This window comes from Macrobrachium nipponense, chromosome 33, assembly GCF_015104395.2.
Source record: "Macrobrachium nipponense isolate FS-2020 chromosome 33, ASM1510439v2, whole genome shotgun sequence".
NCBI lineage: Eukaryota > Metazoa > Arthropoda > Malacostraca > Decapoda > Palaemonidae > Macrobrachium > Macrobrachium nipponense.
In genome coordinates, this window is record NC_087219.1 from 55,740,492 (window position 1) to 55,758,879 (window position 18,388).

The following is an 18,388-nucleotide window of genomic DNA, read 5'->3' on the forward strand; positions in this document are numbered from 1 at the left end:
ATAACCGAAAACCGTTTATCAGTGCCGATAACTGGAAATCAGTGCATTTTGGCTCTAGACGAGCCATAAAACTGGATCGCTGATAACCAAGGATTGCCTGTACAGTAATACCTTGGGTTACGAATTTAATCCGTTCCAGAACCTGCTTCGTAACCTAAAAAATTCGTAACCTAAATGGATTTTCCCATAAGAATGTTATAAAAAGCAAATAATGCGTTCCACCCGACCATGAATGACCATTTCAATTCATATTTTTCCATTTATTTTTGTTCACTAAGGTTGAAAATTCGTGTAGGAATTACATAAAATTATAAAATTGAAGAATGAAATTAAATATAAACACTCGATTTAATATGCATGCACAGTAAAACCTGAACTTTACCTTTGGCGAGTGTGGCTGCTGGCTTGACGGAGACGGGAGGAGGGGAAGGGGGAGGAGGAGAGGGTTAGGGCTTGGGGGGGGAAATCTCCCTCCGTGAACACTTCTGGAAGACTTTCTGGTTCTTTCTCTCGAGAGCAGCGTTCACTACCATCACTAATTTTACGCTTACGCGACACTGTCGTCTTTCACAATTTTGAAAAAATATTTTTCTATGGAGGCTTTCTTTTGCCTGTTCTTTAAAATTTTATAGAAATGACCCACCCCATTATTGATAAACAATTTTCTACATCGTCGAGAATATAAGGCCGTTGTTTCGTCAATACTGTGACACCTTTTGATGCTTTACTGTCTTTAATTTCTTCCTTTTTCTTCAAAATAGTGCAGATCGTTGATTGCGACCGCTTGAAGAATGCTGCAATGTCTTTCACGCGCTCGCCTTTATCATGCATTTGGATAATTTCCTTCTTCATTTTGACCATAATCATCATCTTCTTTCTCATGCTTTCCTTCTTGCTGCTTGCCTTTGTCATCTTGGGAGCCATTGTCTTTAGTATTTGGGTAATAGTAACGTATAAGCACTATCACGGAAACACAACACGTGCGCAAATCACTAAGCAAATTTGAGAGCGTATCATGGACAGATGCATTCAATCTTACCGCCAGCGAGATAGTGAAAGAGTTATGGTTTAAAAAGGGTCAAGGGATGCGTGTGAGGAAGTCACGTGACCCTCGTTAAGTTTTGGCCAAAAAAAATGCGTTCGCAGATTCCACGCTCATCCGATGTCCGATGTAAACAATGCAGGCGGCCTCCCATGATGGAAATTCGCGCATTCGTATTCCAAGTGAAATTTGTATTCCAGAATGAGGGCGTCACTTTGTAAGTTAAAAAATTTGTATACTAATCGGTTCGTAACCCAAAGTATTACTGTACTTACCACTGTTTAGAACAATGTAGTCATAAGAACGATAGTTATGTACGATGAATATGTATGATAATTATCGTACATTATCCTCTTGTTAGAGGTGGTTTGTGATTGACGATGAAATATTAGCAACACAATGGTTTCCCTTTTAGTTTTATGTACGTATTTTTAATTTCTAGGGATACAGTAAATAAAACAGCATCTTTACTTAACCATAAGGCTAGCCTATACACAGATGGTTTTGTAATTTAGCAATCTTATACTACAGATATCAGATGAATTCATGAAAATTTGCCGTCATTTTTTATCTCGTCTTGTCTAAAGGTTGTTCTATACAAAAAAAAATGTGGTACTTATCATTCAAATATAGAGATATATCTGCAAAATCAGTTGCTTCTCAACACATATACGTACATGTCCATAATTGTATGTGCTTATGCTAACAGGATATATAAAATAATTCATAAAAATCCCATACAATATTAAAAAACTAAAAATTTTTCTTTTTTAAGAGTGAATGTAGATTATTTATAAAAAGAGAGAGAAAACATGTAGAAGTGCATTATTCAGCCTGACAGAAGTGCATTGTTCATCCTGAGACGATGTTTGTGTATGTGTATAACCTGTACACAAACAAACATACTAAAAAATGTTTAACACTACATTACAGGATTGTATTAAGAATAGCAAAGTGCGCTGCTGTATTTAGTACCTTAAGTCTATAAAAAAAGGAAAAAAAAAGATTTACATATGATATCACGCTCATATACTAAGAAAAAAATTACATTACAATAGTACATTTGCATTATTGTAATTGTGATTGCATGCAATTACACTATATAACCATTCAACTCAGTATTTCTAGGCATGTGATTGTGAGGGGAACAGAGTGATGCTCTCATTGTGAAAATTTTTTTTTAAGCATTAAATTAATAATGTACAGTACTGTAAGTACATACATTAAATTATGTTATCATATTGTACAATTTAGTAAATAATTTTGAGAAGACAAATGACTGCACATTAGTTCTTTGTGAATGCACACACAAAATAGGTCTTGTTGATAACAGAGAGCAGTTTCTACACTGAGGAAACTACTGATGCAGAATGACTGAATGAAACATTCAAACAGCTCGGCATGCTGGGTCACTTAAACAAAGGACCCATGCCCAGGGTTTAAACAGGAAATCTCAGTCACGTGTGAATGCATTTGTTGACCTTCCACCCTCACAGGTTCAAAGAGGAAAGCATGTGTCGTATGTGTGCATTCATTCATTATCCACCTGTATAAGCATACCCAGGAAAGTGCTGGTCATGTACATGTGTTCAGTTGGTCATTCATTCACCGTCCACCCTCAATGGCACACACAGGGAAATGTTGGTCATGTGCTTGTATTTGTTTATTCTCTCACTGTCCTCCATCACAAGTTGAAACAGGAAAGCCTCGATCATGTTTATATATATTCATTTTTTCACCATCTGATGCAGTTAGTATACTTGGTGGATTATCCATTCATGACGAGAGGTCGTCCACTTAGGTATGCTCAGTCCACCTTCCGATAACCCTATTGTACTTACTGGATTTTCCACTAAGTAGAAAACAATATTTTTACCAGACACCAGCGAGTCTGGTGAGTAACGAAATCCGCTAAGTTGAGGTCCGTTAAGTTGAAGCTCCAGTGTAACTGTAATACTGTATTGTTATTTTATTGTTCCGTAAGAGAGATATTTTCATGTCTTCTTCTGTAGTCACATGAATGGTCTTGAATGTTCTTAGATTCATAGACTTAAGTCTGACAGATTGAAGAAGAATCAGTGTCTCATAACTCATGCGCTAGACAACAGAACTGAGGCAGTAAGCCCCTGGGTACCTGTGGATCCCTTCAACCATTTGCATTGCCAACTGCCAATAATCTTTCTTTCCTTTTAAAAGACAACTGATGTGTTTAGGATTTTTTCTTAATATATGTGTTCTAAGTAAGTTTGTATGAATAAATTTTACTATAAAATGTGATTTTCAAAAGTGCGTATTTCTTGTATTTTGTAAGTGTGGCCTTTAAATTGAAAGGTTTGTTAGGTTCTTAGGAATTTACATTATTTAGAAAAGTGACAAGAGTTGTTTTTTGGAAATGCTAGGCTTCTTTAGAATGTTAGGATTTGAATATTTCATGTACTGGAGAGTTTGAATTGGTGTCTTTTAATAATTTAGACATCATAAAACCATGTGACTTTTGATGTTATATATGCTTACAGCTGAAGCAGAATGTCCCCCTGAAACATGCTATGGTTGGGATGCAACAGTTGACGTGAAAAAAGGTGAAACGCAGACAATTTATGCAAACAAAAGTGAAAAGCTGAATGAAGTCCTCAGAAGTGTAAATAAACTTTCTTTAAGTGAAAGCATGTAAGTATGAAGTAGTTCCCTGAAGCCATAAAGAATTGTGACCTAATACGTAGTTTCTTTGGTGAAAAATTTTTTTTTTCATTTCTTAGTTTTCTTATCTTTCCAATTTCACTAATTATGCATTATAGAATTGTTTTGACTTTAACCATATGTACTTGATGTGTATGTCAGGATGTTTTTCAAGTTGTAATCTGTATTTAAAATTTCTTTATTTTCAGACTCGCTGGAACTGTGATAGGTCCAATGGTTGAAAATAAGGAACTTGCGCTTTTGCATGAAGTTATTGCTGTATTTGAAGACATACCAGAATCATACCTAGTCAAGGTTATTCAATGCTACCTTAGGTGTAAGGATTCTGAATTTGATGGGCTGTTCAAATACCCTGTAATGCAGATGGAAGTCAAATGTCAAGGGGAAGAAGGAGGTAAGATGAAGTTAGTTTTTAGTAGATACTATAGCAGAATCATTACTTACTGCAATGCATTCCAATTTCATCTTACCATACTAAGTAAATGAAAAATGTTCTATTTTGACCCCTTTTTAAGTAAGAGAGTTACAGCTAAAGTCAAAAGTGAATTTAAGAACAAATATGCTCTTAAATGTTTCCTTTGTTGGGTTAGTACTCTCTCTGTTTGGACTTCAGCAGAGGTATCTTCTATGTATTTGTAATACTAGATAGGCAAGGATTCACAACATTATGAAAATCGGCAAAGAATACCCATAAGGGAATCCATTTCTTCACCTAAGCAGATATATACTGTATTCCCTGGTGTTGAAGACTCTCCTCAATTTTGACCAGCATAATATTGAAACCATAAAATTAAGGTTGCACCAATTTCATGAATTGAAGGCTTTGTTTTTGTTGGTGTGCTGTTCTCAGTGCATTGATATATCATGACTTCAACTGGTACGACACATTGATTATTGTAATTTATTTGTTTTGTAAAAATGAGATTTGCTTTATATTCATTCAAGTTTATGACTTTCATTTATAAGGAACTTGTTCTGAAGTTAACAAACCATAGTAAGAAAAGCTTGAGTTGGTTAAAAAGTAATGTGCGAAATATAAGCTGCCCAGCCGAGTTTCATGAGAAATTTTCTTGGTCTACATTGTCTCGATTCATGCAAATGGATGGGGCTACATTTAGTGCAATGTTTTTAGATATTGAAAGGTTTGGATATAGGCTAATGCAGCAAGTTTCTTTTTAATTACAAAGAAAGGAAAAACTAAACCCCAGAATAGAAAATATTAGAACCATGGAATAACAAAGTATATGGTGAAGCTTTTGTTATGTATTGCCAATGATCATGTTAGACATACCAGGTTTAGGGACAATGTGTTTAAGTACCATAAGAGTGCTTTTTGTTGGGTACTTGAAAACTTTGAAGATTGCATTTTAGCCTTCGACATGAAGGTTTTTTGCTTGCAAGAGCCTCATAGTTGACCACATGAGAGGCAATATATTAACCAAAGCGTTCATGAATACAGTATATAATTACTTCATTTTTTGTTGTGTAGTATCTTAACTGTTTATTGATTGCATGCCTGATCTTTGGTTAACTGTGTAGTTACACCTAAGTAGGGTTGTATCTTGCGTAGTTTTATGTACTCAAGACAGATTTATTATAATTATTCATTGTTGGTTATGAACTCAAGACATGTTTAATTATTCATTGTCATTTTGGAAGAGGTACAAGGTTGCCTGTGCATGTAAATAAACAATGCATAATGTGATCTTTCATTCTTTCTTACAGTTTAGGTAGTTCTGAAGTATGGGTAACCCTGAGTTGTAGTATATCTGAAATGTTACTTTGTATCATGTTATGGAATTAAAAAATGGTACTTTGTATCTTGCTATGGAATTTGTTTTTATTTTTCAGTTGTGAGATGCCCATTTGGTCCAGGGAAAGCTTCCTTTATCAATGCTGTCTTAAGAAAATCATACACAGATACCCATCTTGCAAAAGAACTGAATATGTTGTCATTTGAAGATTCTCTCTCCCTAATTCAGTACCTGTACTTCTTAATAGTGGCAGGAGAGGTAGGAATTTTCAGTGTATGTTAGTATTTGTGTGTGCTTAGTTGACCTACTTATCTGTTAGAACAGCATCATTTGAAGGTTTTTTGGCCTTTCTATTATACTTCAAAATAATTTTAATATAGTTATTTCATTTGTTCAAGTTCTGGCTAATAGATGTTTAAATTTTTTCCCTAAATCTTTTTTTTTTTATTAAATACTGTTATAAAAGCATAATTTTTAGTCAACTGGTTTTAAAATTATCTTGAGCATATCCAAAACCATGTTAATTTTAAGTTTTACAGATATTAGTTTATCATGCAGTTCAAGAAATTAAAACAAACCTGAATAAGGACTAACTACTTTATTTAAATGTGATTGTGTTTTATAGGTTTTGCTCTGTCCAGGAAATGAAGCCCTTTCTCTAGCAGAAGTGAGTGAATGGTTGAGTCTGATCCTTGATACGAAATACCATCAGCTAATCTTGTCATCTGAGGTTGACGTTCATCGCCTATTGCTGTCATGTTTTAGTCGAATTACAGACATGGTAGGCTTCATTGGTAATTAGTATTCTTTTTTTATTTATAAAGCTGCTTATGCTTACTTGAAGATTATTTATTTGACTTCATAGGGGCAGTTAAGTCCTTGCATAATAGTTATAGGTAACTTGAAACTGCAAGCCACAGTAACAGTCATATCTGCAAATAGAAAATTATAAATTATTTTTTCAAGAAATAACGAAAGAGACATTATACATACTGTAGATTATGGTGGTGCCCTTGTTTACACATTACCATAATTTCTTAGTAATTTCACTTTAGAAATTTCATGACAGTAGTTTTGTCATTTGCTGTAGGTATTAACATGAAAAATAATTTTCTTCCAACAAATTAACATTTAAAATAATTTTCCTCCAACAAATTAACATATCTTAATTTTCAAGCCAGGATGCGATTGTAAAATCTAACATCCATATAATAGATTTATAACAGCATCCTGGCTGACTTTTAACTCATGGTGTCCACCTTCCATGTCCAATCTGCTGTCAGCTGCTAGCCATAAACTATATTCGGTGTAGCCTTGTTTGCATCAGATATGTGTAGTGCATTCCAAGTGTACACAGGGCTCTTTCAGAAGTTTTTGTTTTTTGGTACATAATTTGGCAGCACCATTTTTCAAGACGTCACAAAAATGTAGTTTATACCATCTGTTCCTTATAGGCCACTATGGCAGAACGAAACTTTTTTTTTTTTTAAATCCTTGCCATGTCTATTATGCAAATCTGAGTGGTAACAGTGTATAAACTTGGATACAATGTGTCGTTTTTACATACTTTTTAATTGGTACCCTCATCTGCGACAGCTGTTCTGAAGTGATACGTAAAACGACGTATGTCAACATATCACTGGTTCTAATTATCATAGAATAATAATCTTGGTATCTAAATGTGTTTTTCAGGTTAAGGAATCTATTGGTGAACTTTTCAGTCATCCATCACTGACCGTTTTCAAGAAGTTTGAGGTTTCAGTTGCAAAAATTGTCTGTCTTCATTTCAACTTTTATCCAGGTGCTATAAGAGGACTGAGAGTGTGAAGTAACGTTAGACAGTGACAGGACTGATTCTATGTCTGGCAGACCCTCTTAGTAATGGAGGACTAGAATATTACATCAACATGCCCGAGTCCGGTGTGTATAATTATTGTGCTAGGATTGGAAACAGACAAGTATGGTGAAATTACACTATTCTCTTCCAAATTAGATGCGGAGGAAACATTTGCTAAACTACAGGAAATAAAAAGCTGGAGACTTGCTGAGCCGTTAACTTCAACTTACAGAAAGACAGATATCTGTAATCAGATTCCTGACAAGTTATTATCTCACCATGGATAACACAGAGAATTTGAATCTCCTTGCTTAGAAAACAGACTAACAGTGTCTCCCCATCTGGAGCCAAGAAAACATCTGGATACAGTATAATTTTCACACCCGATTGTATGTTCTGTAACTGGTAAATGTAAGAAGATAAAAGTAAAAGATGTTGGACAACTGAAGGTCTTTGTCAGTTTGAATTTGGTGGATGGCAAGATCTGGAACAACAAGCCGAGTTGAGGAATGATGACCATCTGCCCACTAGGATCAGAGGCAAAGATTTGTTTGTATGTGAAGCAAAGTATCTTGTAGAAAATTGTACCATATTCAACATCCAAAAAGTCGTGAAGTGTCATTGAAAAACAGAGAAACGGACAGCTGGCATTGGAAGAGGCTCGCAGATTTGCTTTCAACAGTGTGAGAGGTCATAGCACAAGAGCCCCTGATCAACAATAGAAGGCCATAGAACAAGAGGCCCTGATCATCAATAGAATGTTGAAACTTGTGAACTGAAGGAACTGTACATAGCACACTTGGAAGAAACCGTTCCCCAATCCAGAATACAGAGCCACAAAGCTTAAAGACAAACTAGAGTCATCCCAAGTATTCATCTGCACTTTCATTTCCTCAACTGAGTGAAAGTGGACCACAATACTATAGATACATCATGTCAGTAGTAGCATGAGCATTAATGATGCTATTCGCAAGGCATATGTACTTGAGTCATCCAATATAATCAGAGAATCAGGGATGCAACCAAAGATACCAGCAGAACTTGAAATGTTTCTGAGCCTTATCTTCACAAAATATACTGTCCCCAAAACACCAAGGATTTAGGTGACTGGTCCTATCTATTAGACTAGACACCTGCTGTGCTTCAACTTGTGGCAAGTGGAAGTTACCAAAACACATTTTGTTGAGTATGATTCTGAGGCACCTCTGTAGGAGTGAACAACTTGTAACTATTCTCAATAGAATGGGGTACTGCAAGAATTATTGCTAGACCTTGGAGATGGAGACAGGCTTAGCTAAAGTAACTACAGACATATCAACTCTTCTCTTAAATTGTTAGAGCACCAGAATACAAATCTGTTTCACTCAGAGTTCGACAATTTCGATCAGCACCTGAATTCCATTACTGGATAGGATGTACGCACAGCACATAGGATAATGCTGCAAGACATTGCAAGACCTTCAGTCTCGTATTAAGTCTCGGTGCCGTCAATAGAAAGAACCAGAGAAAGTTCTCTTTGTCTTGAGACTACAGAATTGCCAGACTGTTACATGACAGTATGCCAAAACCCCAAACTAACTACTCGTGTGATATATCCAGGTGGTGAGGATATTTTCCATGAAGCTAGCCTGATGCAAATGTTATGGATCCTAGCCAGGATGAATGGCCATTCCACACACAAGCTAATTCCTGGTATCACAGGTTCCCTCTCCAAGACTGGGAAGACACCTGACAGCTTGACATCCATTGATTACTACCCAGTCATTGGAAGTCTCATCACAGGATACAGAATTGCACAGGAATGCCTATGCTGAAAGTGCAACACATGAAGTGCAACAGAGATTCACCATCACCACATTCGACATGGGAGTGTTTATGAAAAGATCTTATTACAGGGAATAACCCTGATCGGTACCAAAACCATATCAATACTTATAGGAACATTCCATCTTGAATGTGCATTCACGAGGATGCTGGGTAAGAAGCTGGATGGAAGTGGTTTCTCAGATATCCTACTTGAAGCTGGACTCACTGGATCAGGTTCACTGCAAGGTGTTCTTTTGGGAAAATTATGACAGGGCACTTCACTGTCACAAAGTTGTAACAGAGGCAGTTGAACAACGCATGATGCAGTACCAAGAGGGTCAGAATGTTGAACTCACAAGATGGTCAGAAGATTCTCAATGATGTGGTAACAAACTGTGCAGCTTCAAGTAGGATATCTGAGAAACCACTTCCATCCATTTCTTACCCACCATCCTCATGAATGAACATGAAAGATGGAATGTTCCTATGAGTATGATATCGTTTTGGTACTGATCAGGGTTATTCCATGTGATAAGATATGTCTTCATACACACTCCCATGTCGAATGTGGTGATGGTGAATCTTTGTTGCACTTCATGTGTTGCACTTTCAACATATCATAGACATTCCTGTACAGTTCTGTATTCTATGATGAGACTTGCAATGACTAGGTAGTAATCAATGGATGTCAAGGTGTCCCTTGGAGAGGAAACCTGTGATACCAGGAATTAGCTTCTGTGTAACTGGCCATTCATACTGGCTAGGATCCATGACATTTGCTTCAGGCTAGCTTCATGGAACAAATCCCCACCACCAGAATATGTCACATGAGTGACAGTTAGTTTGGGGTTTTGGCATACTGTCATGTAATAGTCTGGCAATTCTGTAGTCTTGAGACGAAGAGAACTTTCTTTGGTTCTTTCTATTGATTGCATTTCAACACTGATAACAGTATGAGACTCTGAAGGTCCTGCAATGTCCTGCAGCATTATCCCATGTGCTGTGTGAACAGAATCCTTCCCAATAATACAATTCAGAAGCTGATTCAAACTGTTGAATGCTGAGTGAAACACAGATTTGGATTCTGGAGCTCTAACAATGTGAGTTGAGAGAATTGTTGGTGACCCTGTAATTGCTCTAGCTAAGCCCGTCTCCATCTCTAAGGTGTAGCAATAATTCTCAGTGCCCATTCTATTGAGAATAGTTATCAGTTGTTCACTCCTATAGAGGTGCCTCAAAGTCATTACTCAACAGAATGCAATTTCTGTTCACCACAAGTTGCAGCACGGCAGATGTCTTGTCCAATTGATGGGATCAATTGCTGAATCTTTGGTGTTTTGGGGACAGTCTCTTCTGTGAAGAAAAAAGTCTTAGAAACTTTTAAAGTTCTGTTGGTATTTTTGCTTTGCATTCCAAATCAAGCACATTAGGAGGCCACTTCAGCTCATCAGCTTCTTTAAAGCTTTGTTAATGACACCATTGAGCTGCATCCCTGATTCTCTGATTATATAGTGGATGACCCAAGTACATATGCCTTGCGAATAGCATCATCAATGCTCATGCTACTATTGTACATGATGTAGCCATGATACTGTAGTCCACTTTCACTCAGTTGAGAAAATGAAAGCTCAGATGAATACTTGGGATGATTCTGGAGTTTGTCTTTAAGCTTTGTGGCTTTGTATTCTGGATGGGAAAATCTGTTTCCTCCAAGTGAGCTATGTACAGTTCCTTCAGTTCATGAATTTTCAACATTCTATTGTTTTTGAGGACCTCTTGTTCTATGATCTCACAGACCTTGTTGAAAGCAAATCTGTGAGCCTCTTCTAAGCCAGCTGTCTAAAAACATCTCTAAGCCAACTTCTCATTTTTTGGACATGGCATCATTTTCTACATGATCATTGATACTTTGCTTCACATGCAAACAGAACCTAGTGAGTAGACAGTCGTCATTCCTCAACTCAGCTTGTTGTTCCAGATCTTGCCATCCTCCAAATTCAAACTGACAAAGACCTTCAGTACTCCAACATCCTTTTACTTTTATCTTATTGCATTTACCAGTTAGAGAATATGCTATCAGGAGGTGTGAAGATTATACTGTCTCCAAATGTTCTCTCTGCCCTAGATGAGGCACCCTGTCTTTTCAGAGCAAGGCGATTCAAATTCATAGTGAACCTCTTATAGTATTCTCTGTGATAACCATGGTGAGACAATAACTTATCAAGAAATTTATTTCAGATATCTATCATTCTGTATGTTGAAGTTAATGGCTCAGCAAGTCTCTACTTTTATTCCCTGTGTTTCCTTTGCATCTTCTTTGTAAGAAAATAGTTTAATTTCACCATACGTGTGTCGGTTTAAAATCCTGGCACATGAATTACACACTGGACTCAGGCATGTTGATGCAATACTGCTAGTCCTCCTCCATTTCTTGGAGGGTCTGCCAGACATGGAATGAGTCTTGCCACTGTCTGACATAATTCATACCCTCTATCCTCTTCTAGCACCTGGAAAAAAGTTGAAATGAAGCCAGACAATTTCAAAGACATGATTTAAAATCGGGCGTAAAATTCTGTTCCTTAGTCTGTGGGTGAAAGATTTAATATAGAACTTACATATCAGTGGTTTAGCGCCTCAGTGGCATGGTTGGTATGGTGTTTGCGTTCCACCTTGGTGGTCGCAGGTTCGACGCTCGGCCATTCCATTGAGGAGTGAGAGATGTGTATTTTTGGTGATAGAAGTTCACTCTCGACGTGGTTCGGAAGCCACATAAAGCCATTTGTCCCGTTGCTGAATAACCACTGGTTCCATGCAACGTAAAAGCACCATACAAACAAACATATCAGTGTTGTTATGAGTTTTTGCAACTGAAATCTGTAATCTCTTAAAAATGATCAGTTATGGGTAACTAAAAAGTTTGCCAATGGATTCCTTGACCTGAGAAACATACATTTAGATACTAAGATTATGATTCTATGATAATTAGAACCAGAGATATGATGACATACATAGTTTATGTATTGCTTTAGGACAGCTGTCGTTGATGAGGGTACCTATGAAAATATGTAAAAATGACACATTGCATCCCAGTTTATATACATTGTTACCACTCAGATTTGCATAATATACATGTCAAGGCTTTTAGTTTCGTTCCCACTTTCGTTCTACCAAGAAGGTTTTGGATGGGGACCCCTCTTGGCTGGTGACCTATTAATTCTTGTACCTATCTGTTGTTGGCACGATCTTGATGTCTTATTGAATTAGTTTTTAATCTCAGACTAGACAACAGGAGTGGCAAGAATGCATTCCTTCTGTTTTTGAATATTGGATGGGGACCCCTCTTGGCTGGTGACCTATTAATTCTTGTACCTATCTGTTGTTGGCACGATCTTGATGTCTTATTGAATTAGTTTTTAATCTCAGACTAGACAACAGGAGTGGCAAGAATGCATTCCTTCTGTTTTTGAATACAGTTTATTTTCTTGAGAGGCTGTTGTAGAAGGCTTTCAAACATTTCTACAGTGGTTGTTCAGGGAAGTTGATGATCATTGTCAAATTTTGGAAGTGTCATTTTAATTGGGTTCCCATGTCCATTGTTTCCTAGTTTGTGTTTGCCTTTGGACTGTTCTGTCTCCAGTTCAGTCTTAATCATTTTAGTGTCCTTCCCTCTTCATATTTTTTAGCAGCCTTGGGATCTCCAACTGCTGTTATTTTTGGAGTTGGTTACCTTCGCTGTTTTGAGATTGTGTGGTGCCATTGTTACCCTTAGACTTAATTTTTCACATTTCCATTCTGTTCTCCTGGTTTGCAGCTTCTCACAGGATCAGCTGTATGGGATGGAATATCTCGCTATTTCCACTCATTTTTCACTTTTGCACTCCACTCCTCCAGTTTGCAGCTTCTCACAGGATTAGTTATATGGGCTGAAGTATCTTGCTGCTATTTCCCTTCCCTCTGTGTCATGGAAAGCTCCTTACTTTGTATCGTCTTGCTGCAAAATCCCCAGCTTTGTTAGGCCTGAGGGATGTGCCTACCTGTGATCTCTGGTGTCATCCCTAGGGTTCTTCCCTCTGCTTATGTCTGAAAGTTGCACTGATGCCTGCTTGTGGTCTTGTCATGTCTTATAGCTTTCCAGGATGATTTCCCTCACAGAGATTATCTACATATATAAATGTCATTCATGTATTGCGTGAATCCTTCTTGAATCTGCTTCAGTTGCTGCTTTTCAGTATGAAAATAGAGTACAGAGATGAATGCATAGTACCGAGATAAATATAGAGTATTGAGGGTTCTGGACAGATTTCCTCTTCCTGCAAGAGGTTTTCATGATTTAGAATTTCCTCCAGGCTGGTTGTGTCATCTCCATGAAGGCTTGGTTATTGCCCCCCTCCTATGGACCATTAGCTAATTGCAGGTTTATTGCATTTTTGCCCTAGTCCGGGCCCTGGGTGCAATATTCTTTTCTGACTGGAGGTCTACCATTGGCTGAAAATATGGCCCTTACTTAATTCAGTGAGCCTTTCCTTTTCCCTTTTCTTCTTCCTTTTCTTCAGGTGGTTCTTGGTTCTCTTACAATTACTGTGATGTCAAGAGGTGCCCCAGAGTAGATCCTGCTATCACACACACTACTTGAGGCTGATTCCTTGAGGGAGAAGAGATTTTCATATTCATTGGTGGATGTTTGCTGCATTTCATAGCCCGTGCTCATCTCTTGCAGGTGTATTGAGGGCTGCCTGCATATACCTTCTCTGCATAATCATCTTTCTTTTGGTGCTTTGTCAGAGTTATCCTTTACTGTTCCCACTGCTTCTTAGGATTCTCCTTCCTACCTCTCATCTGCTGTTGAAGCACTGTCCATGGAGCTATTCAGCAGGTGGTCTTAAAGTTGACTTGTGGCAGCCATTCAACGAGGATTCCTGTTTGCTGTCATGACTGATTGCTTTAATTTCTTTCATTTCTTAGATGATTATGAAGGCTGGACTGGAGTCTGATTAGTGAAGGATGAGAATGGTCCTTGCCACTTTCTTTATTAGTGGAGGATAAGAATGGTCCTTACTACTACCTTCATCCTACATGCTAGCCTGCTCAGTTTCCTGTATCTTTGCTACTTACTTCAGTACTTTGCATTCTTTTCTGTTCAGGCTGTGTAGATGGGTTTTTAAGTATCCAGGGGTGTCGCTAAGGCTTGGGCAATTCTCATGGCTCCATTTTTCAACTCAAGTGGCTGGTTTCTGATTTTTTCTAGCTTGAAAGAGACTTCAGGAGTAATCTCTTCCTTCTTTTTTACAGCCTTCCATAGTCAAAATGTCTTTAGTCCCAATAATCAATCCCAACTAGGGAAGATGGTTTTATCTTGCAGGTTCTGTCCTTCCTTTAGAGATTCACCAGTGTTCCTGGTTGGTATGATGTGCTGTATTCTCATCTGCCGTGGTTTTCTCTCTACCTGGTCTTTGCCTGCGTTCTACTCGTGAATCTTTTCAGATTAACAGGCTCCTGACAGTGTTAAAACTCTTTTCAATTGTTCATCTTTTGACTTGTGCAATTCCCAGGAGTTTCTGTAGCCTTTAAGTCATATGCTGATCCTCGTGGCTTTTCCTGTCACTTTTATTGCTATCAGACACCACCATCCCCAACCAAGGCTGTGTTCTGCTTGCCCTTCCCCTTCTGAGGGCTTCATATCTCTTCTGACAGTCTCTCATATTTACTGTTGACATTCATGGGGAACTTCAGTTTGTCTTTGCTCCTCTCCTTTCTCTGAGACAATGGAATGAGACTTAATGTTTTATGTCTCTGCAGTCATTGCTAGTTGAGTGAAGATGTTTCTGAAGGAGCCCTTTTCAAGTTCAGGAGTTTAAAGGCTCTTGAACTTGAAGGGCTCTGCTCTTTTCTGTTGTCTAATTTTACTGGGTAGTCCTGCTTTTTGTGAAGTACCCAACTTCACACCATACGACTCTTTCAAATTACTATCCAGGATGCTTTCAGTTTGTATACATCCAGAAGCTACCTTTATTTCAAACTTCACACCACCATTTACAAGAATTACACTACTTACTTTGGGTTTTCTGATCTTTTCAAAGGCTCTTCATTTGTCTTAGATTAGATTATGCCAGTCCATGAAGAGGCATATCTGTTTAATCGTTGCTTCTGGGTCATCTTCAGGAGGCTCTTCTGCCTCTACTCCCTCCTAAATTGCAAGTACTATGATTTAAGATCTGTGCTCTGCTCCCATCACCCTTCCACTGGGGCTGGGGCTGATTAGGAGGAGGTTGACAATGGATTGTGGACTGGCATACATGGTGGGTCCTCTTCTTTTGACTATTTTATGAAGCCTGGTCGTTTTACCTGAAATGAGGCAAATTATGATTACATTGTAATTGGTCAGTATAAATATCATTCGCTTTGAAAAAACAATTGCCTTAATGATCATCAGGACAGAATAATTTGAATTGTACCTAAGTTAATGAAGCGGTTATTCATTGGTGGGTGATACCTCGCCATACCATATTCCCTCTTTTCAAGTTATTTTTTATTCTCAAGTGGCTTGTAAGTACCCTTTTTTACCTCCCAGATTTAAGAAATACCTCCCAAGTTTTTTCATTCTTCTATTTTTCATCAAGTTTGAATTGTTTATAGTATGTTCTTGATACAACAGCACTTATTTCAAAAGTTAGTCTGAATGTGTGTGTTATGGGTACGCAGAATATTTTTGTACTTGGAAGTCTGTAAGACCATTGTACTTGCGGGGAGGTATTGTCACTCTCTACTATTGTTAGTTGGACTGGTGATTACTACACCTTGTTAACTGCAGTTGGCAGTAGCCAAAGAATATTTTTCTCGTTGTATGTTATCTGAATATAGGTTCACCATAGACCAAGTTTACAGTAAAAGGTGAAATGGGATTATTCACTGGTGGAAGAGATCTCCCCTATAATAATTACTGTATTTTGTATTTATATGGCATTTTATGAATATAGATGAACCATAGACCAAGTTTACGGTAGAAGATGAAATGGGATGATTCACTTAGTGGAAGAGGTCTCCCCCAATAATAATTACTGCATCTTTCGTTCTAATAGGTAATTGGTACTGTTATCCATCCCTTCAGATTATTTGTGTATTAAGTTACTGTACTTCAAATTTTATATTTTTTCCCGTTGTAAATATGATTTTAATTTTTCTTTCAGCGCAAGCTTCTGCAAGAATTGATTGCAATAGAGCCACTCGTAGAGAGATTGAGGAATGACAAGGCTCCACTGGGAAATACATCTTGCAGTGGATATTCTCTTGAAAGACTAGTTATTACTAGATAGATGTAAATTTTTGAGTTTTTAATTTTAGATTAATAAATATGCTAATTATCAAGAGATTTTATTTAACCATATAAATGTTACAGAAAGTATTTGAAAAAATTTAAAATTTATAGCTCTACTTACAGTTAAGAAAAGTCAAGTACCAAAAACCACAGCAGAGAATTATTAAAACTGGCAGGTGGATAAGTTATATAAATAGAAACTTACTCTTGGCATAGAAATAGTTTGATTTAATCTGATTGTTTATTAAAGCTGGCATTACAACATCTAGGTTATTGATGCCATAAGCTAATCCATAGCCTTTAAAACATAGTTTCTAGTCTCCTTGGCATATAAGGATATACTATGACCAAGGATGTAATATTGCACATCATTTGGTTTTCTAAAGAGACTGCCAAAGGTTTTTAATTTTCTGACCTACAAGAGTATATGTTTTAGGGTATCGTCTTGCAATTTTTTGACCTGCGATGATATCCGCAAGTGTCGGTTGGTATATATCAAACCTTCGTCAAAGTATCATTGACTGTGATGATATTCTTCTAAGTCCCCATCAATCGTTGCTTCTAGTATGAAGGTCTGAAGACGCTAAAACTCATAGTTAAATAAGTTATATTTAACAAGCTTACATCACAATGATATCTGCAAGAAGATTTGGATAGCTCTTCAAGCGGAGAGGTGTGGTAGAAGTCTGATATACAATTCTGTTTACAAGATCATAGTCGAGCGAAACATTGCTTAATTTCCTACACACAAATGAACATACGAATCTAGGTCTGTCACGTAGGCACAGACTGATGGGAACGACAACATGTTTTTCCCAGAGGGGCATCGGTTGGTGTTACCTTTTTCAACATTAAAATGATGACCTGGATGTTTACAAATCAAGATGTTATACAAAGTGCCGTCAACACTGCTTCAGTAATACATTACACTCCTGCAAGTTCTCCTAAGACCCCTTGGGTCATGGGTTTTGATTAACAATAAACATTCATCATTTATAGAATGGCAAAATACATTCTTTATTATATGTAATCTCTTACATATGTATACATCCCTATTGTTAGTAGGCATCTCCTGGTTTCTGTGGAGTGACTGCGGACATAGCAAATGGATCAGCTTGCTTATTCCCATGAGCCCCAACATGGGAAAGCACCAATCAAAAAATAACTTCTTGACCTGTTCTTTTCACTTACAACAGCCATTCCATTATCTCTAAAATCAGTGGGTGTTAAAAGTTGAAAGATTCCAAAGACTGAAGAACGACTCTTGAATCAATATACAGTGGTCACCCGTATTCGCGGGGGATGTGTACCAGACCCTCCCATGAATAGTTAGAACCCGCGAATGTTTAGAACCCCTATAAAAATGCTAAAAACAGCCTATTTTGTTAGTTAAAACTAAAAACTTTCATACTTGGTTTTTTTTAATAGTTTTATCACTAAGTGCATTTTATGATGAAATTGAGAAAAAAAAAAAAAAAAACAGGAATTTGTGGATATTTCTCATAGAAAAATACCGCGAATGCGCGAATTTTCCGCGAATAATGCGGGGAAACGTTCCCGAGAGAAATCAGCGAATGTGTGAGTCTGCGAATCCGGAGAACGTGAATAAGGGGCCACCACTGTATAGTAAAACTACTTCCATTCAGTTAAAAATTCCTTTATGGCCTTTAAAATTGCATGAGATTCTTCTATGAAAAAAATGATGCAAAAATTTATAATCTCCCACTTTCTACATCAGCAAAGACCACTCCAAAGCTTATGCCAGCATCTGACTGAGCCCTCTTGACATGGAATCCAGACCAGGTGACATTAAGTCATGAAAATCAACCTTGCCCTAAAACCTTCACAAAAGAGACCATAATCAACCTGGTGCTACCAGGAGAAAAACATCTTTCTATGCCTCTTTGGAGGGTGGTCAAACAAATGCATGATGTGACATC

General features: G+C 37.4%; 1 protein-coding gene across 3 annotated transcripts in view; it reads left to right on the forward strand.

Annotated features, from left to right (window-relative positions):
* LOC135203214 (nucleolar protein 11-like) overlaps nt 1-16,498 on the forward strand; it is a 151,333-nt gene extending 134,835 nt beyond the window's left edge. For 2 of the 3 annotated variants that reach the window (XM_064232967.1, XM_064232969.1), the window contains 5 exons: nt 3,559-3,709; nt 3,928-4,133; nt 5,591-5,751; nt 6,119-6,274; nt 16,321-16,498. In XM_064232967.1, the coding sequence (XP_064089037.1) occupies nt 3,559-3,709; nt 3,928-4,133; nt 5,591-5,751; nt 6,119-6,274; nt 16,321-16,446 (800 nt within the window). In that variant the 3' untranslated portion in view covers nt 16,447-16,498. Of the gene's footprint in view, nt 1-3,558; nt 3,710-3,927; nt 4,134-5,590; nt 5,752-6,118; nt 6,288-16,320 lie in introns of all 3 variants that reach the window. The other variant, XM_064232968.1, reaches the window with a different exon arrangement.
* The last annotated feature ends 1,890 nt before the right edge of the window (nt 16,499-18,388 follow it).